Source organism: Zootoca vivipara, chromosome 6, assembly GCF_963506605.1.
Source record: "Zootoca vivipara chromosome 6, rZooViv1.1, whole genome shotgun sequence".
Taxonomy (NCBI): domain Eukaryota; kingdom Metazoa; phylum Chordata; class Lepidosauria; order Squamata; family Lacertidae; genus Zootoca; species Zootoca vivipara.
In genome coordinates, this window is record NC_083281.1 from 74,090,217 (window position 1) to 74,111,272 (window position 21,056).

At 50.4% G+C, this 21,056-nt stretch overlaps 2 protein-coding genes across 3 annotated transcripts; one reads left to right on the forward strand and one right to left on the reverse strand.

Annotated features, from left to right (window-relative positions):
* The first annotated feature begins 324 nt into the window (after positions 1–324).
* TAS1R1 (taste 1 receptor member 1) lies at positions 325–7,451 on the forward strand. Its single transcript, XM_035120197.2, has 5 exons — positions 325–840; positions 1,959–2,723; positions 3,497–3,709; positions 3,923–4,043; positions 5,522–7,451. The coding sequence occupies exons 1-5, from the start codon at positions 517–519 to the stop codon at positions 6,454–6,456; spliced, it is 2,358 nt and encodes a 785-aa protein (XP_034976088.2). The 5' UTR covers positions 325–516; the 3' UTR covers positions 6,457–7,451.
* Positions 7,452–7,488: 37 nt separating this feature from the next.
* ZBTB48 (zinc finger and BTB domain containing 48) lies at positions 7,489–20,739 on the reverse strand. Of its 2 annotated transcripts, none has more exons than XM_035120199.2 (11): positions 20,616–20,739; positions 18,398–19,093; positions 14,285–14,562; positions 13,406–13,517; positions 12,536–12,628; positions 11,441–11,527; positions 10,650–10,804; positions 10,420–10,556; positions 9,393–9,557; positions 8,774–8,862; positions 7,489–8,053 (listed from the first exon to the last, which is right to left on the reverse strand). In XM_035120199.2, the coding sequence occupies exons 2-11, from the start codon at positions 19,085–19,087 to the stop codon at positions 7,760–7,762; spliced, it is 2,100 nt and encodes a 699-aa protein (XP_034976090.2). In that variant the 5' UTR covers positions 19,088–19,093; positions 20,616–20,739; the 3' UTR covers positions 7,489–7,759. The 2 variants fall into 2 exon arrangements, with proteins under 2 accessions (XP_034976090.2, XP_034976089.2); XM_035120198.2 differs by having other exon boundaries at positions 14,285–14,565.
* Between the last annotated feature and the right edge of the window lie 317 nt (positions 20,740–21,056).

Here is a 21,056-nt window from a genome sequence, read left to right on the forward strand (position 1 = left end):
AATAAGAATTGGGGAGTTAAAACTCTCCCCTATTATGTGTATGTTTGTATTGTGTTAAGGTATATCTATGAAAGAGCTGGGGGAAACCAATCCTCAGAACTCCTCCACTCCTGTCCTCTCAGTGGCAGGGGGGGGGGAAGAGGGGGGAGGGGGGAGGCTAAACCCAACTTACAATGGACCCCTTTGACTCTCAAAGCACACTGGTTTCACTGGTGGCAGAGGTGAATCAGTGGGTGGAGGGAGAACGAAGGGACAGTATTATATTGTATGTTTGTGTAGTTTTGTTTGTAAAATCAATAAAAATCATTTTAAAAAAAGAAGAAGAAGATGCTGACAAATTCAGGGTTGCAGGGCAGGAAACCAGGGGAGAGGGCATGGAATGGAGTATCATAATGGAGCCTGTTGCATAGGAGCAGTCTACCATGCAATATTTTGCTGCTGTCCCACTTGGGATTCCCCTCCCCCCAAGGTCCTTTAGTTCCAAGTTCTCCTGTGGCTTTTCTCTGTTTCTGCAGCATGTACGACACGAGTCCCCACGGCTACTACCTGGTCCAGGCCATGCGGCTCGGGGTGGAGGAAATCAACAACTCCAGCCGCCTCCTGCCCAACGTCACGCTGGGGTACGAGATCTACGACACCTGCTCGCCATCGTCCAACATGTACGCCACGCTGAGCCTCCTCTCCCAGGGTGGCGGAGAGGGCTGCTGCGATGCCCGGCAGCTGGTGGTGGCTGCCAACTACACCCACTCCCTGCCCAAGGTTGTGGGCGTCATCGGGCCAGACACCAGCGAGAATGCTTTCACGACAGCCAGTCTGCTGGGTGTCTTCTGCATGCCAGAGGTAAGCCCCCGAAGGGCGGTGGGACTTCATGGATTAGGAGAGCCATCTCCCACTCTGTGCTTTTTCCAGGCATGGTTGGACTACAGCTTCCCCACCAGCCACAGTCAGCATAGCCAGGCCCAGGAATGAAGAAAATTATTGGGGGGGGGGGTGGGCAGAACAGGCACCAGCAGCTGCCCAGACATATCAGGGGGTCGGTGCCAGACTGCACTTCCTGGTCTCTTTTTTAGGTTGTTGATAGCATGTTTCACAACTATCTCTTTGAGGTTCCTGCATCACAGGGGGTTGGGCCAGATGAACCTTTTGAGTCCCTTCCAATTCTGTGATTCTGTCTTATTTTTCTCACGCATCTTCCCCCAAAGCAAATTACCCTCTTTGCTGGTGCAAGAGAGATCACTGCAAAGTAAAAGCAATGCAGTCCATTTGGAAGTTGTGTTGGGGAGAGGTTCCTGCCGGATCATGTCCGTGAAAGCGTAGATTAGGCGGAAGAGAGCCTTCAGGGAATGTTGGGGAGGGCAAGGGCAGTGAATTTAAGCAGAGGGAGCCTCGGACTGACGATAAAAGACACCTGAGGAGCCCTGTATGACTGGTGGCTGCTAGCTAGGAGACACACGTCCCATCGGTGGCTCTGTTTCCGTCAGGGATGTAGCTGGAGTAGGCTTGTTTTCTGCTGCTCCAGAGGGCAGGACCCGAACTCATGGATTCAAATGACAAGGAAGGAGGTGCCAGCTAAAAATTAGGAAGAACTTTCCAAGGGCGAGAGCTGTTTGACGAAGGAACGGACTCCCTCGGAAGGTGGCAGACTCTCCTTCCTTGTAGATTTTCAAACAGAAGGTGGATGCTCCAGTTGTCAAGGGATTCTTTAGCTGCTGCTCCTGGTTTGCAGGGGATTGGACTAGATGAGCTTTGGGTGTCCCTTCGAACTCACAGAACTGTTTCCAGCTGCATCAGGGGTGAGGGGATGTCCGTGGCCTTGCAGCTGTTGCTCCCATCATCTCTGGCCATGCTGGAAACAGGGAAGGGGTTGCTGTTGGGAGTTAAACTTCAGCAACATCTGGAGGACCCAATGTATATCAAGAGCAGTTGCCTCCTTCCTGCCTTACCCTCTCTCTTCCCAGGTCAGCTACGAAGCCTCCAGTAAGATGCTCAGCAACAAGCGGATCTTCCCATCCTTCCTGCGCACCATTCCCAGCGACCAGCTGCAGGTGGACGCCATGGTGCGCCTACTGAAGGCTTTCGGGTGGACCTGGGTCGCGCTGGTGGGCAGCGACAACAACTACGGGCTCCAGGGCCTGCAGATGCTGCACGAAGCGGCCCCCCAGGAGGGCATCTGCTTCGCCTACCAGGGCGTCATCCCCGCCAGCAGTGCAGGGGTGGCCCGCATGGTCCTGGAGGTGGTGGCCTCTGCCGCCAACGTGGTGGCCGTCTTCGCCAACAAGCGCAACGCCCTCCTGTTCCTCCAGGAGGCCACCTGGCAGAACGTGACCGGGAAGGTGTGGCTGGGCACGGAGGACTGGTCCTTGGCCACGGAAATCTGGGAGATCCCCGGCGTTCAGGGCATCGGCACGGTCCTCGGGTTAACCGTCCATCAGGCACACCTCTCGGGGATGAAGGCATTCGAAGCAGCTTTTGCCGCATCAGAGGAAGCGGGTGCCCACCCAGAGCACGGAGGCGACGCTGCCTCGTGTCGGAATTGCAAGGAAAGGTGCGGCCAGCGATTCTCCCGGTTCCGCAAGCTGCCCGACAGGCAGGAGCCATCGCCCTACGACACACAAGGGGCATTTAATGTGTACTCGGCGGTGTATGTCATGGCGCATGCCCTCCACCGTCTGCTGGGCTGCCAAACTGGTGTGTGCCAAAAGGGCACCGTCTATCCGTGGCAGGTAGATCTCCCCATATCTATCTCTCTCTCTCTCTCTCTCTCTCTCTCTCTCTCTCTCTCTCTCTCTCTCAGCATGCTGTGATGAGCATCGGGGGTATGTGAGCTGGGATAGCTCACTTAGTAGAACATGAGACTCTTAATCTCGGGGGCATGGGTTTGAGCCTCATGTTGGGCTAAAGATTCCTTCACTACAGGGGGTTGGACTAGATGAACCTCAAGAGTCCCTTCCAACTCTATAATTCATCTTGTTAGAGGGTGACCCAGGAGTCAGCAGCCCCCAAGTTGCTTGCACTAGGCCCTGGATCTCTTGCCCTTTCACCTCCCTTTTCCTGCCCACAAACCCTGCCTAATGAAAGAGTTCGGGTTTGGGGTGTGGAGGTTTGCAGAATCCATGGGGAGTTTTCAGAATCAAAAAATGGAAGCGGGGGGTCCTCCAGGGAATGGGACCATTTGGTTCAGCCACCTTGGGGGTCTTCCAGCAAAACAAGGCCCCGTGAATTTGATTTTAAACATGGGCTGTTTCCACACTGCAGACTTAAAACTGGTTTAGTAGTTAATTCCTTCTCCCCAGAGAAACTCTGGAAAATACCCCCAAGCCCAGAGTTTGGTAATACCATTGGACCAACCCACAAGAATGTGGCAAGCTCTAGAGTCCTCCAGAGCGCTTCACCAGACGAGATGTACTGGGGCTGACATGAGTTGTAGTCCAGAACATCTGAAGGGCATCAGGTTAGGGTTGGCTGGATTATTATTCTCTCTGTCTGTCTGCTGCAGCTCCTGAAGGAAGTGAAGAGGGTGAACTTCAGCCTGAACCACAGGCAGATTTATTTTGATGCCAATGGGGACCCCTTGGTTGGCTACAACCTGGTCTTGTGGACATGGGCTGGGCAGGAGTGGAACTACACTGTGGTGGGCTCCTTTGACAGGAACCCGGACCGCCTGAGCATCCACAAGGACAGGCTCCTGTGGCACACAGAGGATAACCAGGTAAGGAGGCACACATGGAGGAGTGGGAGGCTCGTACACCCAGGGAAGATTCTTAGCCACCACCCATGATGTTGGTCTGCCTGGAATTCCCCTTGCCAGGGAAAAATGGGAGCAAGCAACCCATTCTACTACAGAGGGATTGTAGCATTGGCTCACGGGGGCACTTTGGGTCTACCTACACCCCTTGACACCAACGCTCTTCCTCCCGCCCAGGTCCCTGTCTCCGTTTGCTCCAAGGAATGCGGCATGGGGGAGCAAAAGGTGCAGCAGGGCATGCACCACTGCTGTTTCCACTGCGTGGGCTGCTCTCCAGGAACCTTCCTGAACAGAAGCGGTGAGTGAATTGTCAGCAGGCAGGGCAGCACCAGAGTCAGAAGCAGGCAGGCAGAGGCGATTCAACTCTTCTGCCTGCTATCTCTTAAAACCGTGGCCTCCGTGGGTTTAGGCTGGCTCTGCTCCCTTGCTGCCGCCCCCACAGGGCCAACGCCTCCAGGGTCACATGGCTTCCTAAACCCGAAGCCCAAGCCTTGCATGTTCCTGAGCTTTTGCGGTTTGGGGCCAGGGTTTGTGGTCTCACCTGCATCCTTTAGGAGGAAGGCTTGGCCAAGCGGCCCGTGACCAGAAGCAGGAAGCTCTCTTGCAAAGCACTCGGAGGGATGGAGACACATGGAAATGTGCTGGAGCCACGGAGGGTTAAGAGTTTTGTACACGGTATACCTTTAAAGCACATCCTTTCCCTCGGGGAATTCTGGGCACCATAGTTCACCCCATCACAAAGATACAATGTCCAGCAGACCTAAAACAAAAACAAAAAACTACAGGCCTCAGGGAAGAATGTGTTTCACCTGCGTTTTTATTTGCTTTTCAATTTATTTCTAATTGTGACTGGTTTTAGATGCTTTTATTTTTAACTGTCTTTGGAATGCTTTAATCATATATGATTAAAGCATTCCAAAGACAGTAGAGGTTGGCGAATTTTGACACACCAAGCTCAAAAGGTTGCCCATCACTGATAAATATCACTGCTTTCTTGTTTTAAATGGTCCACCCGTTTGCCGCCAATTTGTAGGCGCAGGTGCACTTTTAGGACCCTGCGCAAACTAAGACGGTGGGTAGGCGAGCTCTAGAAGTTGGGGAAAAGGGGGGTTCAAGAGATACAGGGATGAGTGCCAAAGACCCAGGGACACCCCCTAATAACACTTTGGCACGCTGTGATATTAGGAGAGCACTTCCAGAGTGCAACACACACAGATGGCGAGGCACTGCAGCATATACCATAGGTGCACTAAAGCTGAGCTGTGTTAATGGGAGGAAAGGCAACGTTCTTATAGCAGGGAATCCAGGGTTAATTATTTCACAGAATCATAGAACTGGAAGGTGCCACGAGGGTCATCTAGTCCGGCCCCCTGCAATGCAGGAATCTTTTGCCCAGCATGGGGCTCAGACCCATAACGCTGAGATTAAGAGTCTCGTGTTGTTCCAGCTGAGCTATCCCAGTTGGTTATTGCATTTGTATCCTAGGCTTTACTCCAAGCACCTCAAGGTGGTGTACACATTATTCTGCTCCTCCTCCTCCTCCTTTAACCCCCACAACTACCCTGTGAGAGAGGTTAGGCTGAGAGGCAGAGGCTGGGCCCAAAGTCGCGCCCAGCTGAGATTTGAACCCTGGTCTCACAGGTCCTCGTAGTCCAACTCTCTAACCACTACACTGCAGCAGCTCCTCCTGTTGGCTGCCCCCCCCCCCGAGATCCCCTGGTGAAGGTGGAATGTGGCCTCCGGTTGCCTCTGCTGACTTGCCCTGCCGCCCCACAGATCCGTACACGTGCCAGAAGTGCCAGAAGGACCAGTGGTCGCCTGGCAGAAGCGAAGCCTGCTTCGACCGCACTGTCGTCTTCCTGCTGTGGGACGACCCCATCTCCGCGGCCCTGTTGGCAGCCAACACCCTCCTGCTGCTGCTCGTGGCCGCAACCGCGGGCATCTTCACGCGGAACCGCCACACGCCCGTCGTGAAGTCGGCCGGCGGTTGGATGTGCTTCGCCATGTTGGGCTCCCTGGCCTGCGCCTGCCTCAGCCTCTACTGCTTCTTCGGGGCCCCAGGGCACTTTGCCTGCCTTCTGAGGTTGTCTGTGTACAACACCTGCCTCACCGGGTGCCTCTCGTGCATGGCCGCGCGCTCGGTGCAGATCGCCATCGTCTTCAAGATGGCGGCCAGGGCTCCAGGCCTGTATGGGGCCTGGCGGAGGTACCACGGCTCCGGCCTGCTCATAGGAGCCATCACTGGGCTGCAAGGCACAATGGTCCTCACCTCCCTCAGCATCAGCCCATCGGCCCCCTACAAGAACTATGAGGCCTTTGAGGAGATGATTCTCCTGGAGTGCGGCCAGGGCAACACGGTGATCCCCGTTTTCTGGACGATCTTCAACAGCCTGCTGGGTGTGGCTTGCTTCACCATCAGCTACATGGGGAAGGACCTTCCTAACAGTTACAACGAAGCCAAGTGCATCACGTTCAGCAACCTCATCTACTTCGTCTCCTTCATCACGTACACTACCGCCGCAAGCATCTACAAGGGCAAGTACCTGCCGGCTATCCACATCGCCACCCTCCTCTCCACCCTCGCCGGGATCTTTGGGGGCTACTTCACCCCCAAGGCCTACGTCATCCTCTTCCACTCCCATCTCAACACCAACCAACACTTCCAGATGTCCATTCAGAGCTATACAAAGAGGGTGAATGCAGCAGGCTGAGCAGCGAGGTCAGGCGGCCAAGGCGAGATGGGCTTTGCCGTCTCGGTTTCACATTTTTCCGGTCTTATGTTCCATTCTGTACAATTCCACAGCCATTTTTTCTTCTTCTTTTTACCAAAGGAATTCTAGTGGAATTTGCCTTCATATGGTACAATTGTGTGCAATTAACTTGCGCAATTTGAAAGCCGGCTGGTTGAAATCCCGCAGATTAAGCACAGGGAAGGCGGAGAGCTTAAAAGCTCCTCTTGCACCAGGTTTTTCTTGAAGCAGAGAGTTTTTTAAAGCCTTGCTTACCAGGCTCTGGGATGCTCTCAGGAGATTGGCCCCACAGGAACATCCCAGAGTTCTCTGCTTTGCTTGGAAGGTAAAGACAGTTGCATGAGGGTGGCTTGGGCATACAATGGAACCTTGGTTCTTGTACAGCTTAGTTGATGAACAAAGTGTTCCGGTTTCCAAACGTTTTTGGAAGCTGAACGTCCAATGCGGCTGTCTGCTATTGTTTCCAGGACACCCGTGCCAATCGGAAGCCGTGCCTTGGTTTAGAACCTTTCGGGAGTTGAACGGATTATGTTAGAGAACCAAAGTTCCACTGTACGTGTTTTTGCACATGCAAACTATCCCCAGAATGTAACCCTGGCATGACGACGCAAAAGACTACAAATTCTATGATTCTGTTCTACAATTCATACCGTGTACACTTCTTTGTATGCAATTTTGCTAAGATACATATTTTCCTGCAAAATGATTTCCCTAATATAATGCATTTTGCAAGTTATTTTCATTGATATACGCACTTATATGCATTTTTGAACACACTGCTTGGCTGGAGAACTGCATTGCAAGATTTGGAGGAGTGGGAACATCCGAGGCCAGCTGGGTTTCAGTTTCTGTATCGTTTCATAAAGTACAGATCCGATTAGTGTGAACTGAATCAAGTTTCTCCCCCATCCCTTGATGGGAGTAAGGCCAGAGAAACCTAATCCACACACAGAGAACTCCAGGGGCTCATGGCTGATGAGGAAATAACACACACACACACCATTTCCCCATCCCAGGCAATTGGATCAACAATGGTTTGAGCTGTGGGGGTGACTGATTCTTTTTCACTCTGCTCCAGCAAAAGAAGGGAGTAGAGATTCTGTCAGCTGAGCAAGGGAAGGATCTAGCGTAGAAATTTTAGCGGCACCTGGGCCACTATTACACACTGCATTATGTTCGGAGTATGGATGTAATTTAAGTTCGGGTTTTCTTTTTTAATTACTCTCCTTTATTGGGGATGGGGCTTTACAATAGGGGCACAATGCTACGTCTCACAGTCCTCTGGGATGGTAATGATCAGCGACTGTTCGATCACATCCGGGGGACCAAAGTTCTCGTTCGAAGAGAGTCTCTGTACAGGGAGCTCCTCGCTCAGGGAGCCGTGGGCGAGTGACTCCGCTGCGACTTCCTCGGCAGAGCCCCCCTCCAGATCGTGAGGGGGCTTCAGGGCCACCACCACGGCCTTCTCGTCCTCGATGATCAGGTTCCGCAGCTTCCTCTGGCGGGGGTTGTAGTTCTCCACCCGGTCGTGGATCTCCATGTGGCGCCTCAAGTGGGCCTTCGAGAGAGCAAGAGGAGAGACGGTTGGCATGTCGGAACCCAGAGCCCACAAACGGAAGCGGGGAAGAGCAGCTAAGGGCCCTTTCCGGTGGTATCAGATGCACTGCTGGGCAACGAGGCAAAGCAGGGGCTGAGCTGAGTTGAGTTGCCTCAGGCAGGTCTGCCTCAGCCGTGCATCTGGGTTTGGGGTGAGGATGTGTGAAGGTCTCTGGTCAACAGAGTGCTTTATGGAGGGCCAATGGTTCTCACAGGGGTCACTTTTGAAAGTGTTTAGTCATCCTAAGGCAGAGAAGAATTCTCTTTTCTTCTTCCTGTCGAGGGCCACACTCCATGAAGGATAATCTCTTGGGGGCCGCATATAAGTGTTGGGCAGGGACCCAAGAGAAAAGTAAACAGAGCCACCCTCTTGTCTCTCTCACCTTCTGCCCCAGTTCCCACCCCAAGTTTCCCCTCTGCTAGGCACTTGCAGAAGGCGGGGGCCACATGAAAATAGACAGAGGGCCACAGGTTGGCCACCCCTTTCCTCAGATGAAGGGGGGAATCAATGCAGATACTGTAGGGAGAGGGAAAAAGAATTGCAAGGAGGAGAAAGAAAAGACATTGAGAGGGTATTTGAAAAGCTTGGGAGTCAGCCTATGCACACACACACACACACACACACACACAATTCCTATTTCTTAAATGTGCCATAAGCCAGACCATGAGTGCCTCATCGTACCTGCCGTGTGAACTTGTAGCCACATTCCGTGCATTCGAACTTCCTCACCCCTTTGTGCCGACGGACATGGACACGCAGTTGCTCCACAGCTGGAAAAGCAAAACCAGGGGCCCATTAAGTGGCTGCCTAAGGACAGCATCCAGCCCAGCGCTGCCCACTCCTCCAGATGTTTCTGGCAACTTCTCCCAGGGGCTGTGTTGGCCATGTCCAAAACATCTGGAGGGCACAAGCCTGGCCAACTTGGACAGTAGCTCTACCAAGATTTATGCCCAGCTGTCCCACTCTAGGTGGCCTCTTTAACTTGGCTTAAGTCTGGCATCTCCCTAAATACAAAAGCTCAGTCCTCTGCCACTAAGCCAGGTGCAGACAATCTGGTGCCCCGACCCTAATCCCTGACCCCACCAGACCCTGGGGTTGGTGGGAGTTGTAGTCCAACAGCACCTGGGGGGCACCAGGTTGGCGAAAGCCAAACTTCAGGATCTGTGCTCCTCAACTATGTAGTTCCATCTTACACAAAAGCCTTCACACTGCGCATTTTTAGACAGTAAGGGTTTGCCCCTCGTAACAAGCATTCCACTCATTCACTCAGTTGTTTCGGCCCTCCCTCCCCAGTCATTACCTTTGAAAGTCTTCCCACAGATCTGGCAGAAGTGGGGCCTCCCTTCCTGGTGCCGGCTGGCAATGTGCCTCAGCAGGGGGCCTCTCTCGGTGAACTTTTGGTCACAAAACTCGCAGCTGAAGGGACGCTCGCCTGTGTGGGTCCGGTTGTGCTTGTCCAGGCTTGCTGATGTGCACACACAGATGAGAAAACCAGTCAAACAGGAGAGGCCTTATAAAGATTTCTATATACACACACCAGACTGTATTACAAAAGTGATAGGAATGGAAACATAGCTTTAAAAGCACCCACTATTCCTTCCTGACTAATGACTAGAGGTGCAAGATGTATCGGTAATTTGTCTGCAACCGGTATGAAGTTCACACCGTAAGGGTGTTGTTGCGGCTACTCGAGTAAAGACGCCCAAGTACACTCTCTCTTTAAGAGTTTTATTGTGCAGAGTATTTACAGTGCAGAGATAACCTCTCAGTCACTCGCAGAATCCGAGAGTGGATGTTTCCAGCTACGGGACCAGCATAAGAGTTTGGGCACCCCAAAACGCCTCCTCCCAACCTTACGTTTGGTGGCGCGCCTCTTGGTCCTGGCGGCGCAGGGGCTCTCCAACATCGCTGAGCCCTGACACCTCCTGATTCCCCTCACCTGACCCACTGCTGCTGCTCTCACTGGGCGAAGCAAGAGGGGAGGCGGCTCCCTGTAGGAAGGCCCCCTGACAACCCGTTTCAGACTTTTTGAGCTGGTGATACATCACGGCTCCCCGGCTCCAGCCAACACAGCGCACCTCACTGCAGTCTGCCTGCAGCTTGTTCCTCCCCGTTTCAACATCGTGGTGCATCGCCAGATCGCGTTGTTTGGCTGGTGATACATCACAGTGCTGAAAACCTGATATTGCCCAGGCCTCCTGTTGACTGGAGGTTCTCTGGGTTCCCAGAGAGCTCGGGTGGGACAGGCCTGCAAGTCCTGAACAGATGCTCTATGGCAACACTGCCCTTCAGTGGGAATGACCCCAAGGGCCAGGCTGTACCCATACCTTGTGTGCGGAAGGTTTTGCCACAGAGGTGGCACTGGAAGGGCTTCTCCCCGGTGTGAGTGCGCAGGTGCATGTTGAGGTTGGCCTTCTGGGTGAAGGCGTGCTGGCAGAACTCGCAGACATAGGGGCGCTCGTTCCTGCAGAGACAGGAGGAGGAAGGGCAATGCTTGAGCATACTGGGGCATGGAAGCTCCCCATGGAAAGGGACAAAGCAGGCAACTTCTGCACACCTATGCTTAGCTTTGATGTGCATCTGCAACCCGTTGCGACTCGAAGCCCTGTGGCCACACTCTTCGCAGACAAACAGCTTCTCCCCGCGGTGCTTGAAGGCCTCGTGGAGGTGTAGCTCCGTCCGCGACAGGAAGCACTTGGAGCAGGCAGAGCACTGAAGAAGGAAGAGGAGGAAGGATGGACTTGGGTCAGGGACGCGCCTCTTGCGGACCAAGCGGCCTTGCGGAGGAGGCCTCAGGCTCAACCAACTTCCTCGCAGACTTCCCCTTCCCCCCCATTAACATCCCTGGAGCTCGGACTTCCCTTCATTCTCGCATGTTAGGAAAGGTGCCATCTCCCAAACAAACCATATTCCCTGTCTCCACTGGGCTTACCGTAACAAACAGGTTTCAGAAAAAAATAAGGTGTTCTTAAAAAGAAAAAAAGATGACAAGTCATAATCGCCAGTAACGAAGTATTGTATGAAGCTGTGCGATTAACTGGGTCAATAATACAAGCGTAGTAAAAGGGAAAGGAAGTGTGGGTTGTGATGACAGAATCAAAGCAATTGCAAGTTTTTGTTTTAACAAAGAAGATTTAAAAGTAACCTTGGAGTGTACTAAACCCAGACACTTACATACTCCCTGTGAGGCCTGATTCTCCTGAGCTGCTGTGTTTCCATATAAAATAAAAATTAAACTCAATGGCGAAGAAGCCATCTCAAGCACTTTGTCCCCTGGACATTTTCAGCTTAGGTGAGATTTTCCCAAGAAAGGCGATTTGCCAAGTCTTGGCAAACACCGACACTCACCGCGTGTGGCTTGGGGGCCCCGTGTAGCTTGATGAGGTGGCTCTGCAGGTCCTTCTTCTGCATGAACTGCTGGATGCAGGAAGAGCACTGGAACACAAAGGGACACAAGAGCCGCAGGTCATTGGCGGATGAGGGTTGCTATATATATTTTTTGTTTTCATTTGAAAAGAAAAGCCATTTCTCACACTGAACCACACCTTACAAAACTAACCTTCCCTCCATACAGTTATCTGAATAACGTCCCACATATTACAAAGGATGTTAAAAACAAAAATGGGAGATTCCGAAAACAAAGGATAATCCCTCATATTTATAGGGTGAGGTGTAGAGCTAGAATAATTTTGAAGGTCTACTTTCTTCTCTTTTCCCCTTTCATCAAAGCGGGAGGCTTCCCAAATTGATTACTGTAGCATCCTTAAGGTTTGGTGGGAATCTGATCAAGAGGCATTGCAGGGACACAATGGCCCTCGGGGTCCCTTCCAACCTTTACAATTCTGGATACTTACACATTGTACTGCAAGCACCTGTCTGTCAATTTTAATGTATAAAACAAAGACTTGCTGTGCGCTCATAAAGGAGACTTTTTTTCATTTGGCCTCAACTTAAACCAACTTTTCCGTTACTTGGTTAGACCATTCGTCTTTAGGAACCCCCTCAAAATGCTTCCAAATCTTTCTAATAATCATCCCTGTAACCTTCAAGTATTCTGTTAACCCTTTTATGGGCTACTCCTTCATTAGGGCTGTTCCTGGAAGTCCTACAGTAGCCATTGGTAACAAAGGATACAGCACCATCCATAGAGCAGACCTGAGCCTACAAGGGCGAGAGGAACCTCAGCTCCAAGCCTCTGTGCTTAGCTGTGCACCTGGCCAGGGAGCTCAGGTACAGCTTCTGTTCCTGATGCTAGCCTTCCCCTCCCACCAAAACATGGGGCCCTCCCGAAGTTTTGGACCACAACTCCCATCAGCCCCAGCTGGCAGGGCTGCTTTGTAGCTTCAAAGGGAAGGTTGGAGATATGTGAATCGCTCATCTTCCCCGAAGTAAAGTGGCCTGTCACAAGGCAGCCAGAAAGACTTGGGGGCAAGGCAGGCTGACCTTATAGGGCATCTCTCCCGTATGGGACACCATGTGCACACGGAGCTCCATCCGCCTCTTGAACATCTCTTGACAGACAGAGCAGGTGAAAACCTGGACAGAAAAGGGAAAGTGACATTCAGGGAGCTGGGGGGGTGGGGAAGCCCTGCATAGAACTGCCACTTCCAAGGGGAGCGAGCAAACCTACATTTTCAAGAAACGCACCCAGAGACTCTGCTGCTTCAGGAAGCAGGCAGAGAAATTTAAGAACAGCCCTACTGGATCAGGCCACTCACCCATCTAGTCCAGCATCCTGTTTTCACAGGGAACAACCAGATATCCCAGAGGGAAACCCGCAAGCAGGATTCAAGCCCAAGGGCAGCACTCTCCCCTCCTGTGGCTTCCAGCCTCTATGTGCGGCCTCATGTGGCTTTTCGCCAGTCAAAACACATAGAGGCTGGAAGCCACAGGAGGGGAGAGTGCTGCCCTTGGGGCCTAGTGCTGCCATCTCTGCGGCTGGTGTGTTTGCAACTCAATGCTTCTGAAGGCAGCCCTGAAGACATCTGAAGGCAGCCCTGTTTAGGGAGCCTTTTAATGTTTAATAGATTACTGTGTTTTATTTTTCTGTTGGAAGCCGCCCAGAGTGGCTGGGGAAACCCAGCCAGATGGACGGGGTAGAAATAATAAATGATGATGCTGCTGACAGGCTGTATCAGTGTCAGCTCCCTGGTGGGTGATACAGGATTTGAACCCGGGTCTTCTACATCTCAACTTGGCCTTCTCTCTTGGGCACCACAACAGCCTCCACCCACCCAGTACATCAGGGCTGTTCCTTCAACAGCACTGCAAGTGTCTGTGTGCTTTCCAGCTGTAACCCCCTCCTTCCCATACCTGCTCTGAACGGTTCATGCAGTTCCTGGCTTCGTGCTCCAGCAGGTTCTCCTTCCGGAAGTAGCATTTCCCGCACTTGGAACATTCAAAGGGCTTCTCACCAGTGTGCTTTCTGCAGGTTACAATAATTTTTTTTAATAAAAAAAAACAGAGTGACCCACTGCAAGTAGTCTTGCAAGGCGGGGGGGGGCACTGTTGTGCTCTGGTCGCTCAAGGGGACTCACCTTAAACCAGGGACCAGTAGAAGGTAGATCAGGGTCCTCTGATCTGGGTGATTTGGCCTGCTATCAGGCAAACTGCATTTTCAATTGCTGGTTCTAAATGTGTTTTGATGTATTTTAGCTACCGTTTTTAACTAGTTAGTTTTTATTAATTTGTATCTTACAACGATGCTTTTGAATGTTAGAAGCTGCCTTCAGAATGGCAGGATATAAATACATTAAAATAAAATAAAATAAAACAGCAACAACAACCACAGCAGTTGACTGTCAGGAGTTTGTGACTCCCAATTGTTTAACAATACCAACCGACACCTTCCTTCCCCACTCCAGAGCTAAATCTGGCTGCTGAAACAAAGGAAGTCTGGAGTAACCAGAAGTAGACAACTGTCTGAGATGAGATCAGTCCAGTTCTGGTCCTGAAAACAAATCCCTCCACGCAGAATGTGCTCAAAGGCACCTGTCCTGGACTCCTAAGTTTTGCACCTGGGCTCTCTGGCTTCTAATAAGAAGCCAAGTTTGGAGTCTGCCCATTCCTGCTCCAAATGCTGGGCAAGGAGCCAACCATGCCTCAATTCACAAGCTGGTTCTTGGGGCAAAAGAGGCAGCCCGTATCTTTGTGAGCGTGACATTCTCCCCAGCACAAGGCATGCGAACTTGCCTGTTGTGCACCTTGAGATAGTACTTGCTGAGAAAGGACTTGTGGCAAGTGGGGCATTCAACTGGTCCCGTCGCACCCCTGCGGCCTCCCAGCACCCCGGCTTCCAGCAGGCCGCTGTTCCCAGCAGTCTTGGAGCTGCTGGGCTTCCTGGACAGGTGAGTTCTCCTTTTGGTCCTCACGCTCTTCTTCCCGGGAATGTAATCCTCATCCCTTTCCTTGCTCCCTCCTACATCATCTTCAGCGGTCAGGTCATTCGAGCCCAGAGCCTCTTGCATTTCCTGCTGTGAGAAAACAGGACAGTAACTTCTACACATCCACCCAAACACAACTTCTTGTACTAATAAACAGAATCCTCCACAAAGGCTAGCCACTTGACCAGTTAAAAAATAATAATACTTGGCCATATATGATGGTCAAGTATTTAAAACATTCATTTAGTACAACTGCAAGAAAGGAACTAACTATATGCTAATTTCAATCCTGCCAATTAGTTAAGCGTTCCAAGTAAAAGTTCTGTTGTCATCAAGTGTTATTTGTAGCCTAATCACATAGTGCAAATAAGAGATGCGGGTGAAACAAGTTCAGGAGATTCAACCATTCTCCTTTACTTTATCCCAGTACCTGAGGAATTGCCCAAACCATTGTAAATGTTGTTTATAATGAAATTTTAAACTCACACAGCAGCTCTAAGACAAAGGTACTTTGATGCTCTATGGGTGTTTTGGACCACAACACTGGGACAGATGGGAGCTGTAGCCCAAATATTCTGGAGGGCATGAGGCTGGAGGAAGCTGCTATACATACATAGCTAGACTATTTTACCCTTTAAACAGGTCAAACCTGGTTTAGCAATGGAGTGTAAACTTGAGAAGGTGCTGCTGAAGTTGATCGTGGCCCCTTACACATTTTCAGGTGTGCACTTAAAACCTTTGGTATTCAACTAAAGATAAAATATGCAGGGGGGTCCCCAAGACCCCTGTGAGCACACAGTCCTCATATCACCAGCTCTATCGGTTCCATTAAATAGACTGGCTGCCACCCACACAAATACATTTTCACCATCCCTGGAATTATCTGGACTGTGTTACTATTAGGCTGTGGACTGTTAACTGACAGTATCAGAGGAGTGACCTCTGAGTTTCCTAATATTTAGACTAAGCGCCACCTTTTTCAAGAACACAACACACAACCAAACTACTATGGGATGGATGAACTGGCCTTTGTCTCCCCTGGCCTCCCCCAAAATCTAAGGCAGTCCCTCCCCATTTCCTGAGATGCTTATTCTGTTCAGTTTCTCAGAACAACAGCTGCCTGAACCTAGAACCCCAACAGGCAGCTCTCAATCTTGCAGAGGCAGCTTGATTGAGTAGGCCAAACCAATCCCTCCACCATTCTACATGGAACTACAGTTAGGTTTCTTCTCTGATATCTCACAACCCATTGTGACTTTCAGCTGCAGTAAAACATTTTTAGCATTTTGTTAGAGAGACCTGGCCTTTGGGACAAACAAGAAAGCAAATTGGACTTAGAAGATTCAGAATCTCCTTGTTTACATAGACTCACAGCTCAAACCTGCACTGTGTGTATGTGAGAGAGAGGGAGCTTGCTACTGCAGTATGACCCCCATCTGCAGGTTTTGGAGCACTAACAGCAGCCAGGCCTTGAAATCAGAGCTGTTAGTTATTTCTGAGTTGCTTTTATTAGTCCGTGCTGTACTGGGACAAAGTGCACAGTTTTGTTGATGCCTGTTGACATGTGTGATATTTCTGCATCGCCTGGATTTGCTGTACAGTACATGGATGTGTGCTGCTTTGGAAACAACAGGCCTGCGTAGACCTGCTGTTAAAACATGTGAGTCTGCACCATGCCTCATTGTATTTATTTGGTGCTTTAACAAAAAGAAAGGTAAATGAAATGAGGATTCTGCACTTTAAATTCTGCATCACAAAAACTGCAACATGCACGAATTGCTGATTCTAACAAAGCTCTAAGTACAAGCTGGGATGAATTTGTGACTCATCCATCTAGCGTGTTTTTGTCATTGTTCAGTATTATTAAAATTAGGCAGCTGGGAAACAATGAAATAATAGTTTTCCTACAGCCACTATACCTATTTACACATACAGTTGTACCTCTAGTTACGTGTGCTTCAGGTGGCATACGACACAGGATACGTACGTGCCGAACCCAGAAGTAACAGAACGGGTTGCGCAGGTGCGCCGAATTGCGTGGGGAGCATGCGCAGATTTGGCGCTTCAGGGTAAGTACTGCTCTGGATGCATACGGGGCTCCAGAACGGATCCCGTTCGTATCCAGAGGTACAACTGTGCAGAAAAAAATACTATGAAAGATCCCACCTACCCAGAAACACTGTGTATAGCCCTATTCAAAATCCCCACAAATCAGGTCAAGGCTGTTTAATGTACACAACTTTCAGACTCTTGTAAATCTCAAAAACTTGCATTTTCGAATAGTTAAGTCTCTAGTCCTCGTAATTTCTCAGATAAGCTGGAGAGCTGCACAAAGACCAGACCATAGTTCTCAAGTTCTCCCTTTTTTTTAGGGGAAATTCCCTTATGCTGAATAGGCTTCCTCGCGAGAAAAGGGAAAACTTGACAGCTATGGACCAGATTAACTGAACACCTGTGGTTACTAACTACAAACTTCTTGAGCCATTCCAGGTTGTTGGAAGATAGTCCACCATAGTAAAGCGACTTGAATTTTTCAACTTTCGAATTCCAAAAATGAGGGGTGCCAAAAAGTTGTAACATCAATATGTTTTGGTTACCGTAAATACAATTTAGTTTTGCTTGTTAAGTAAAATGTGTGTAAAACTGCAAGGAAATCATTAAAAATGACTGCCAAGTACTTGCAGTTAAAGGTAAAGGTACCCCTGACCGTTAGGTCCAGTCGCGAACGACTCTGGGATTGCGGCGCTCATTTCGCTCTATAGGCCGAGGGAGCCAGCGTTTGTCCGCAGACAACTTCTGGGTCATGTGGCCAGCATGACGAAGCCACTTCTGGCGAATCAGAGCAGCGCACGGAAACGCCGTTTGCCTTCCCACCAGAGCAGTACCTATTTATCTACTTGCACTTTGACATGCTTTCGAACTGCTAGGTGGGCAGGAGCTGGGACCGAGCAACAGGAGCTCACCACATCACGGGGATCCAAACTGCCAACCTTCTGATCGGCAAGCCGTAGGCATCTTGCGCCACCCGCATCTTGCAGTTACATTATATATTAATTTTTTCATTTAGCATTACCTGACATTTTCAGAAGGTAGAATTAAACTTCTTTAGTTTTCCAAAAAGCAGTTTATGTGCTTCTTCATCAGGCATGGACTTACCAAGCTAAATGTTGTCCAATCACAAAAACACCAGATTTGAATTCCTCACACCCAAAAACGTATTTTTAAGACCCCTCACTGAAGAAATTTGCAATAATTGAAGAAACACTCCCTAAACTGACAAGCCCTACCACCATAGGCATTTCTGATCTGAGTAACCACATACGTACATTTGGGTTCACTGCAGCATAAACCAGATTCCTCATCTGCTTTCTGGAGGTGCAGAAGCTTGCCAGTTTGAATTACGGGAAACATCTATGGAAGCTTATTAGCAGTTCCATGCCTTAAAAATTGGCAATGATGAACAAACTGACTGGAACACAGTTTCCCAATCCTCCTGCAACATGTACAAGTGCAAGACAGGCTTGACTACCTTCCTGAACATACTCTTGCCTTAAGGCCCTCTGAAAACTGAACATGTATGCCAGGGCGTATCCCAGCATCCTCTGCAAAGTTGTTCTGCACACCAGAAAAAGCTTCCCCAAAGACCCCAAGTTGCTTCCCCACAGCTGCGAGTCCCTAAATGCCAGAACATGCAGTAACCCCAGAGATCTTGAATTCCCCACCCCCATCCCTGAGACACCCAGCCCCTTGGTGCAGGTCCCCACCCATGCTCCCACATTAAGACAAGCAGCAAAGGCGTTCTGCTGCTTTGTCCCCGCCAACAATGCTCGCTGCTTTAAGGCGCCTTTATTCTCAAACAGGGACAGGGCTTGTCGCGGACAAAGGCAACCCCTTTCTGTTAGCACATGACTCCACACGCCACCTCATGATTGGCGCCCGCATCCTCGGCGGCTCCTCTTTTCAGTGGCCTTTTTAGGAGCTCCTTACATTCCGGGGTGCTCTTTACTTCACCTGCATTGCTTAGCGCTATTGTTTTGGGGGACCTTTTCAGCCTTCCCCGAAGGAGACAGGGGCTCTCTCTTTGGCCCTGGGCCACTTTGCTGCCCCGGATGCAGGGGCTCGGGCTGACTTCTCGGGCAGAGTCACCTGAGGGCACAGCACCACCAAGGGCCGGCTCTCCCTGCATCTCGGCTAGCGCTTCGGAGTGATCCCCAAGGTCCTTTGCGAGCGAAAACGGGCCATTCTGGTCGCCGCCGTCCAAGCGCTCAGGCTTGAACTCCTGGCAAAGCCTGACTGCCTCTGGGATACAGAGCTCCTTGGCCGCCTCGAGAAGTTTCTCCCAGTTTTCCGCGGTGATGGCCAGGTGGCCTGTATAGAAGAAGTCGAGGAGGGGCGTGAAGATCTCCACAAAGGTCTCTGGCAGGATGATTCTGCTGGAAGCTCCGTCGTACATGCTCCGGAAGAAGGAGCTGCAGCATGCCAAGACACTCCAGTGTGCCTTGAACACCAAGCTGCCCACTGCCAGGGTGGCATCGCAGTACTGCCCACTCTCCCGCTGCTTGTTAAGTTCCTGCAGGACACGCACACTGTGCTGGACAAAGGAGCCCTCCATGGTTTGCTGCAAGAGAGAAACAAAGTGCAGGAGAAGAAGGGTCAGGGATTCTTTAGCTAGGATTCCTACATTGCGGAGGGTTGGACTCGATCAGAACTTGGGTCTCCGGCTGTTTTTTGGACTATAGCTCCCATCAACCCTACCTAGTAGGATCAGTGGTCAGGGGTGATGGGAACTGTAGTCCAAAACAGCTGGAGATGCAAGTTTGGGAAAACCTGGACCAGATGAACCCTTTGGGTAATTGTAACATTCTGTGATTGTAAGTGGATGGAAACATTGAAATCCAAGCTAAGTACAATGTGAGGTAGGCTGCTCTTCTTGGCAATCAGGCAGGGGTAGAGAACAAAACTCTTATGTATTCCTTATTATAATTGTATTTATATAATTGCTTTTATTTCCAAGTTGCACAGATACTGCTTTATGACATTTGTGTTGTACACTGTAAACAGCCCTATGGTCTTCTGATGAAGGGCTGGGTCAGTATATGAATGTAATATAGAGCAATAATATTTATTTATTAAAAAAAATAACAAATAATAATGTTAATGGGTGTTGCTTTAATTGTATAAGAAGCCTCGAGTCCTGGTCTGGGAAAAGGGTGGGAAATAAATATAATAATGATAAAAATAATAATTAAGAGGGTATGGGCTCTGGGCACAAACTGAATTATTTAGTCAACTGCATTAACATCTGAAAAAAATTGGTTCCTTCATACCCCAGACCCAAACAACAGCATAAAAAATAGATGGAATGAGCAGGACTGTGACTGTCTTTCTTTCCTCTTACAACTTTTCAGCTAAAAATGAAAAAGCAAATTATGTGTCCACAGCAAAACCTGAGTGTTCATTTGCAGTGTCCCCCAGGGAAGATAATTGGTGAGCAGAGCCCAACCAGTGTTAATATTATACCAATTATTAACACTCCCCTCTCTCGAAACACCAGGGAGCAAAACGCAAATTGCAAAGCCAAATTACTCCCCAAACGAAAAGGTCCCTGCAAGCCTGATCATAAGAAAAACAAAAAAGCAACATCTCTGAGCAGGAGTAACCCCCCCCCCACTCCCTTCTGTGTAAAAATGCTTGGAGATGAACTAATGCAGGGGTGGGCTGGGGGGCTGTCAGACTACAGCTCCCATCATCCTTATCCATTGGCTGTGCTGGTGCTGATGGGAGTTGGAGTCCAACAACTGCAGGGCGCACACACACCCCAAGTCATGGTTGGGCGGGAGGAATGGGCTGTTTTGGAGGGTTAATGACTGAAATGAAAGGAAGGCGGGGGGGGGCGGTATTACCATTCAGGTTAAAGGAAGGCTGCAGGTGGCGAACTGCCAGTTCAGTTTAATTAATAAGCAAGTGACCAACAAGGAAGGGGGGTTTCACTGCCTCTTCCCCCACCCCCAATAGCCGGTGGTCTCCCTCTTATTATGGGATAGTGGAAACTTGGGGAAACAACCCACAAGCTGGGGGGGGCACTACTTTCCCCCACCCCGCCAACGACGCGCACTTTTAAACGCCCCTCACCCGCTTACCTCGGCTCTGCCCTCCTCCCTCCCCTCTTATAGCGCGCCCAGCCCAGGCACAGGAGGGAAAGAGAGGAGTCAAAGCGCCGCCATCTTGGACCGAGCAGGGACGTCGTGACGTCAGCACGGCGGCTGCGGGATGGGGCGGGCGGAAGATATGCTGATAAAGAAGGCGGGGCGACCGGTGACGCCCCGCCCCTCTCGTTCAGCTCCAAAGCAACGCTGCCCAAGCGGTTCATCCGGCGCAGGATCCGAATCGAATTAAGGGGGTTTCATCGAATCACAGAGCTATAGAGCTGGGAGGGAGGGATCTCAAGGCGCGGTCCCTCACCCAACTTGAAACCATACCGGACCCTGTTTAGTTTAGCAAACGTGCTAACAGTTTTATTGCTACACTTGGCTGCTTTCTTTTGGAAATGAAGTTTCTTTCTTGCAGCCGCAGGATAAACA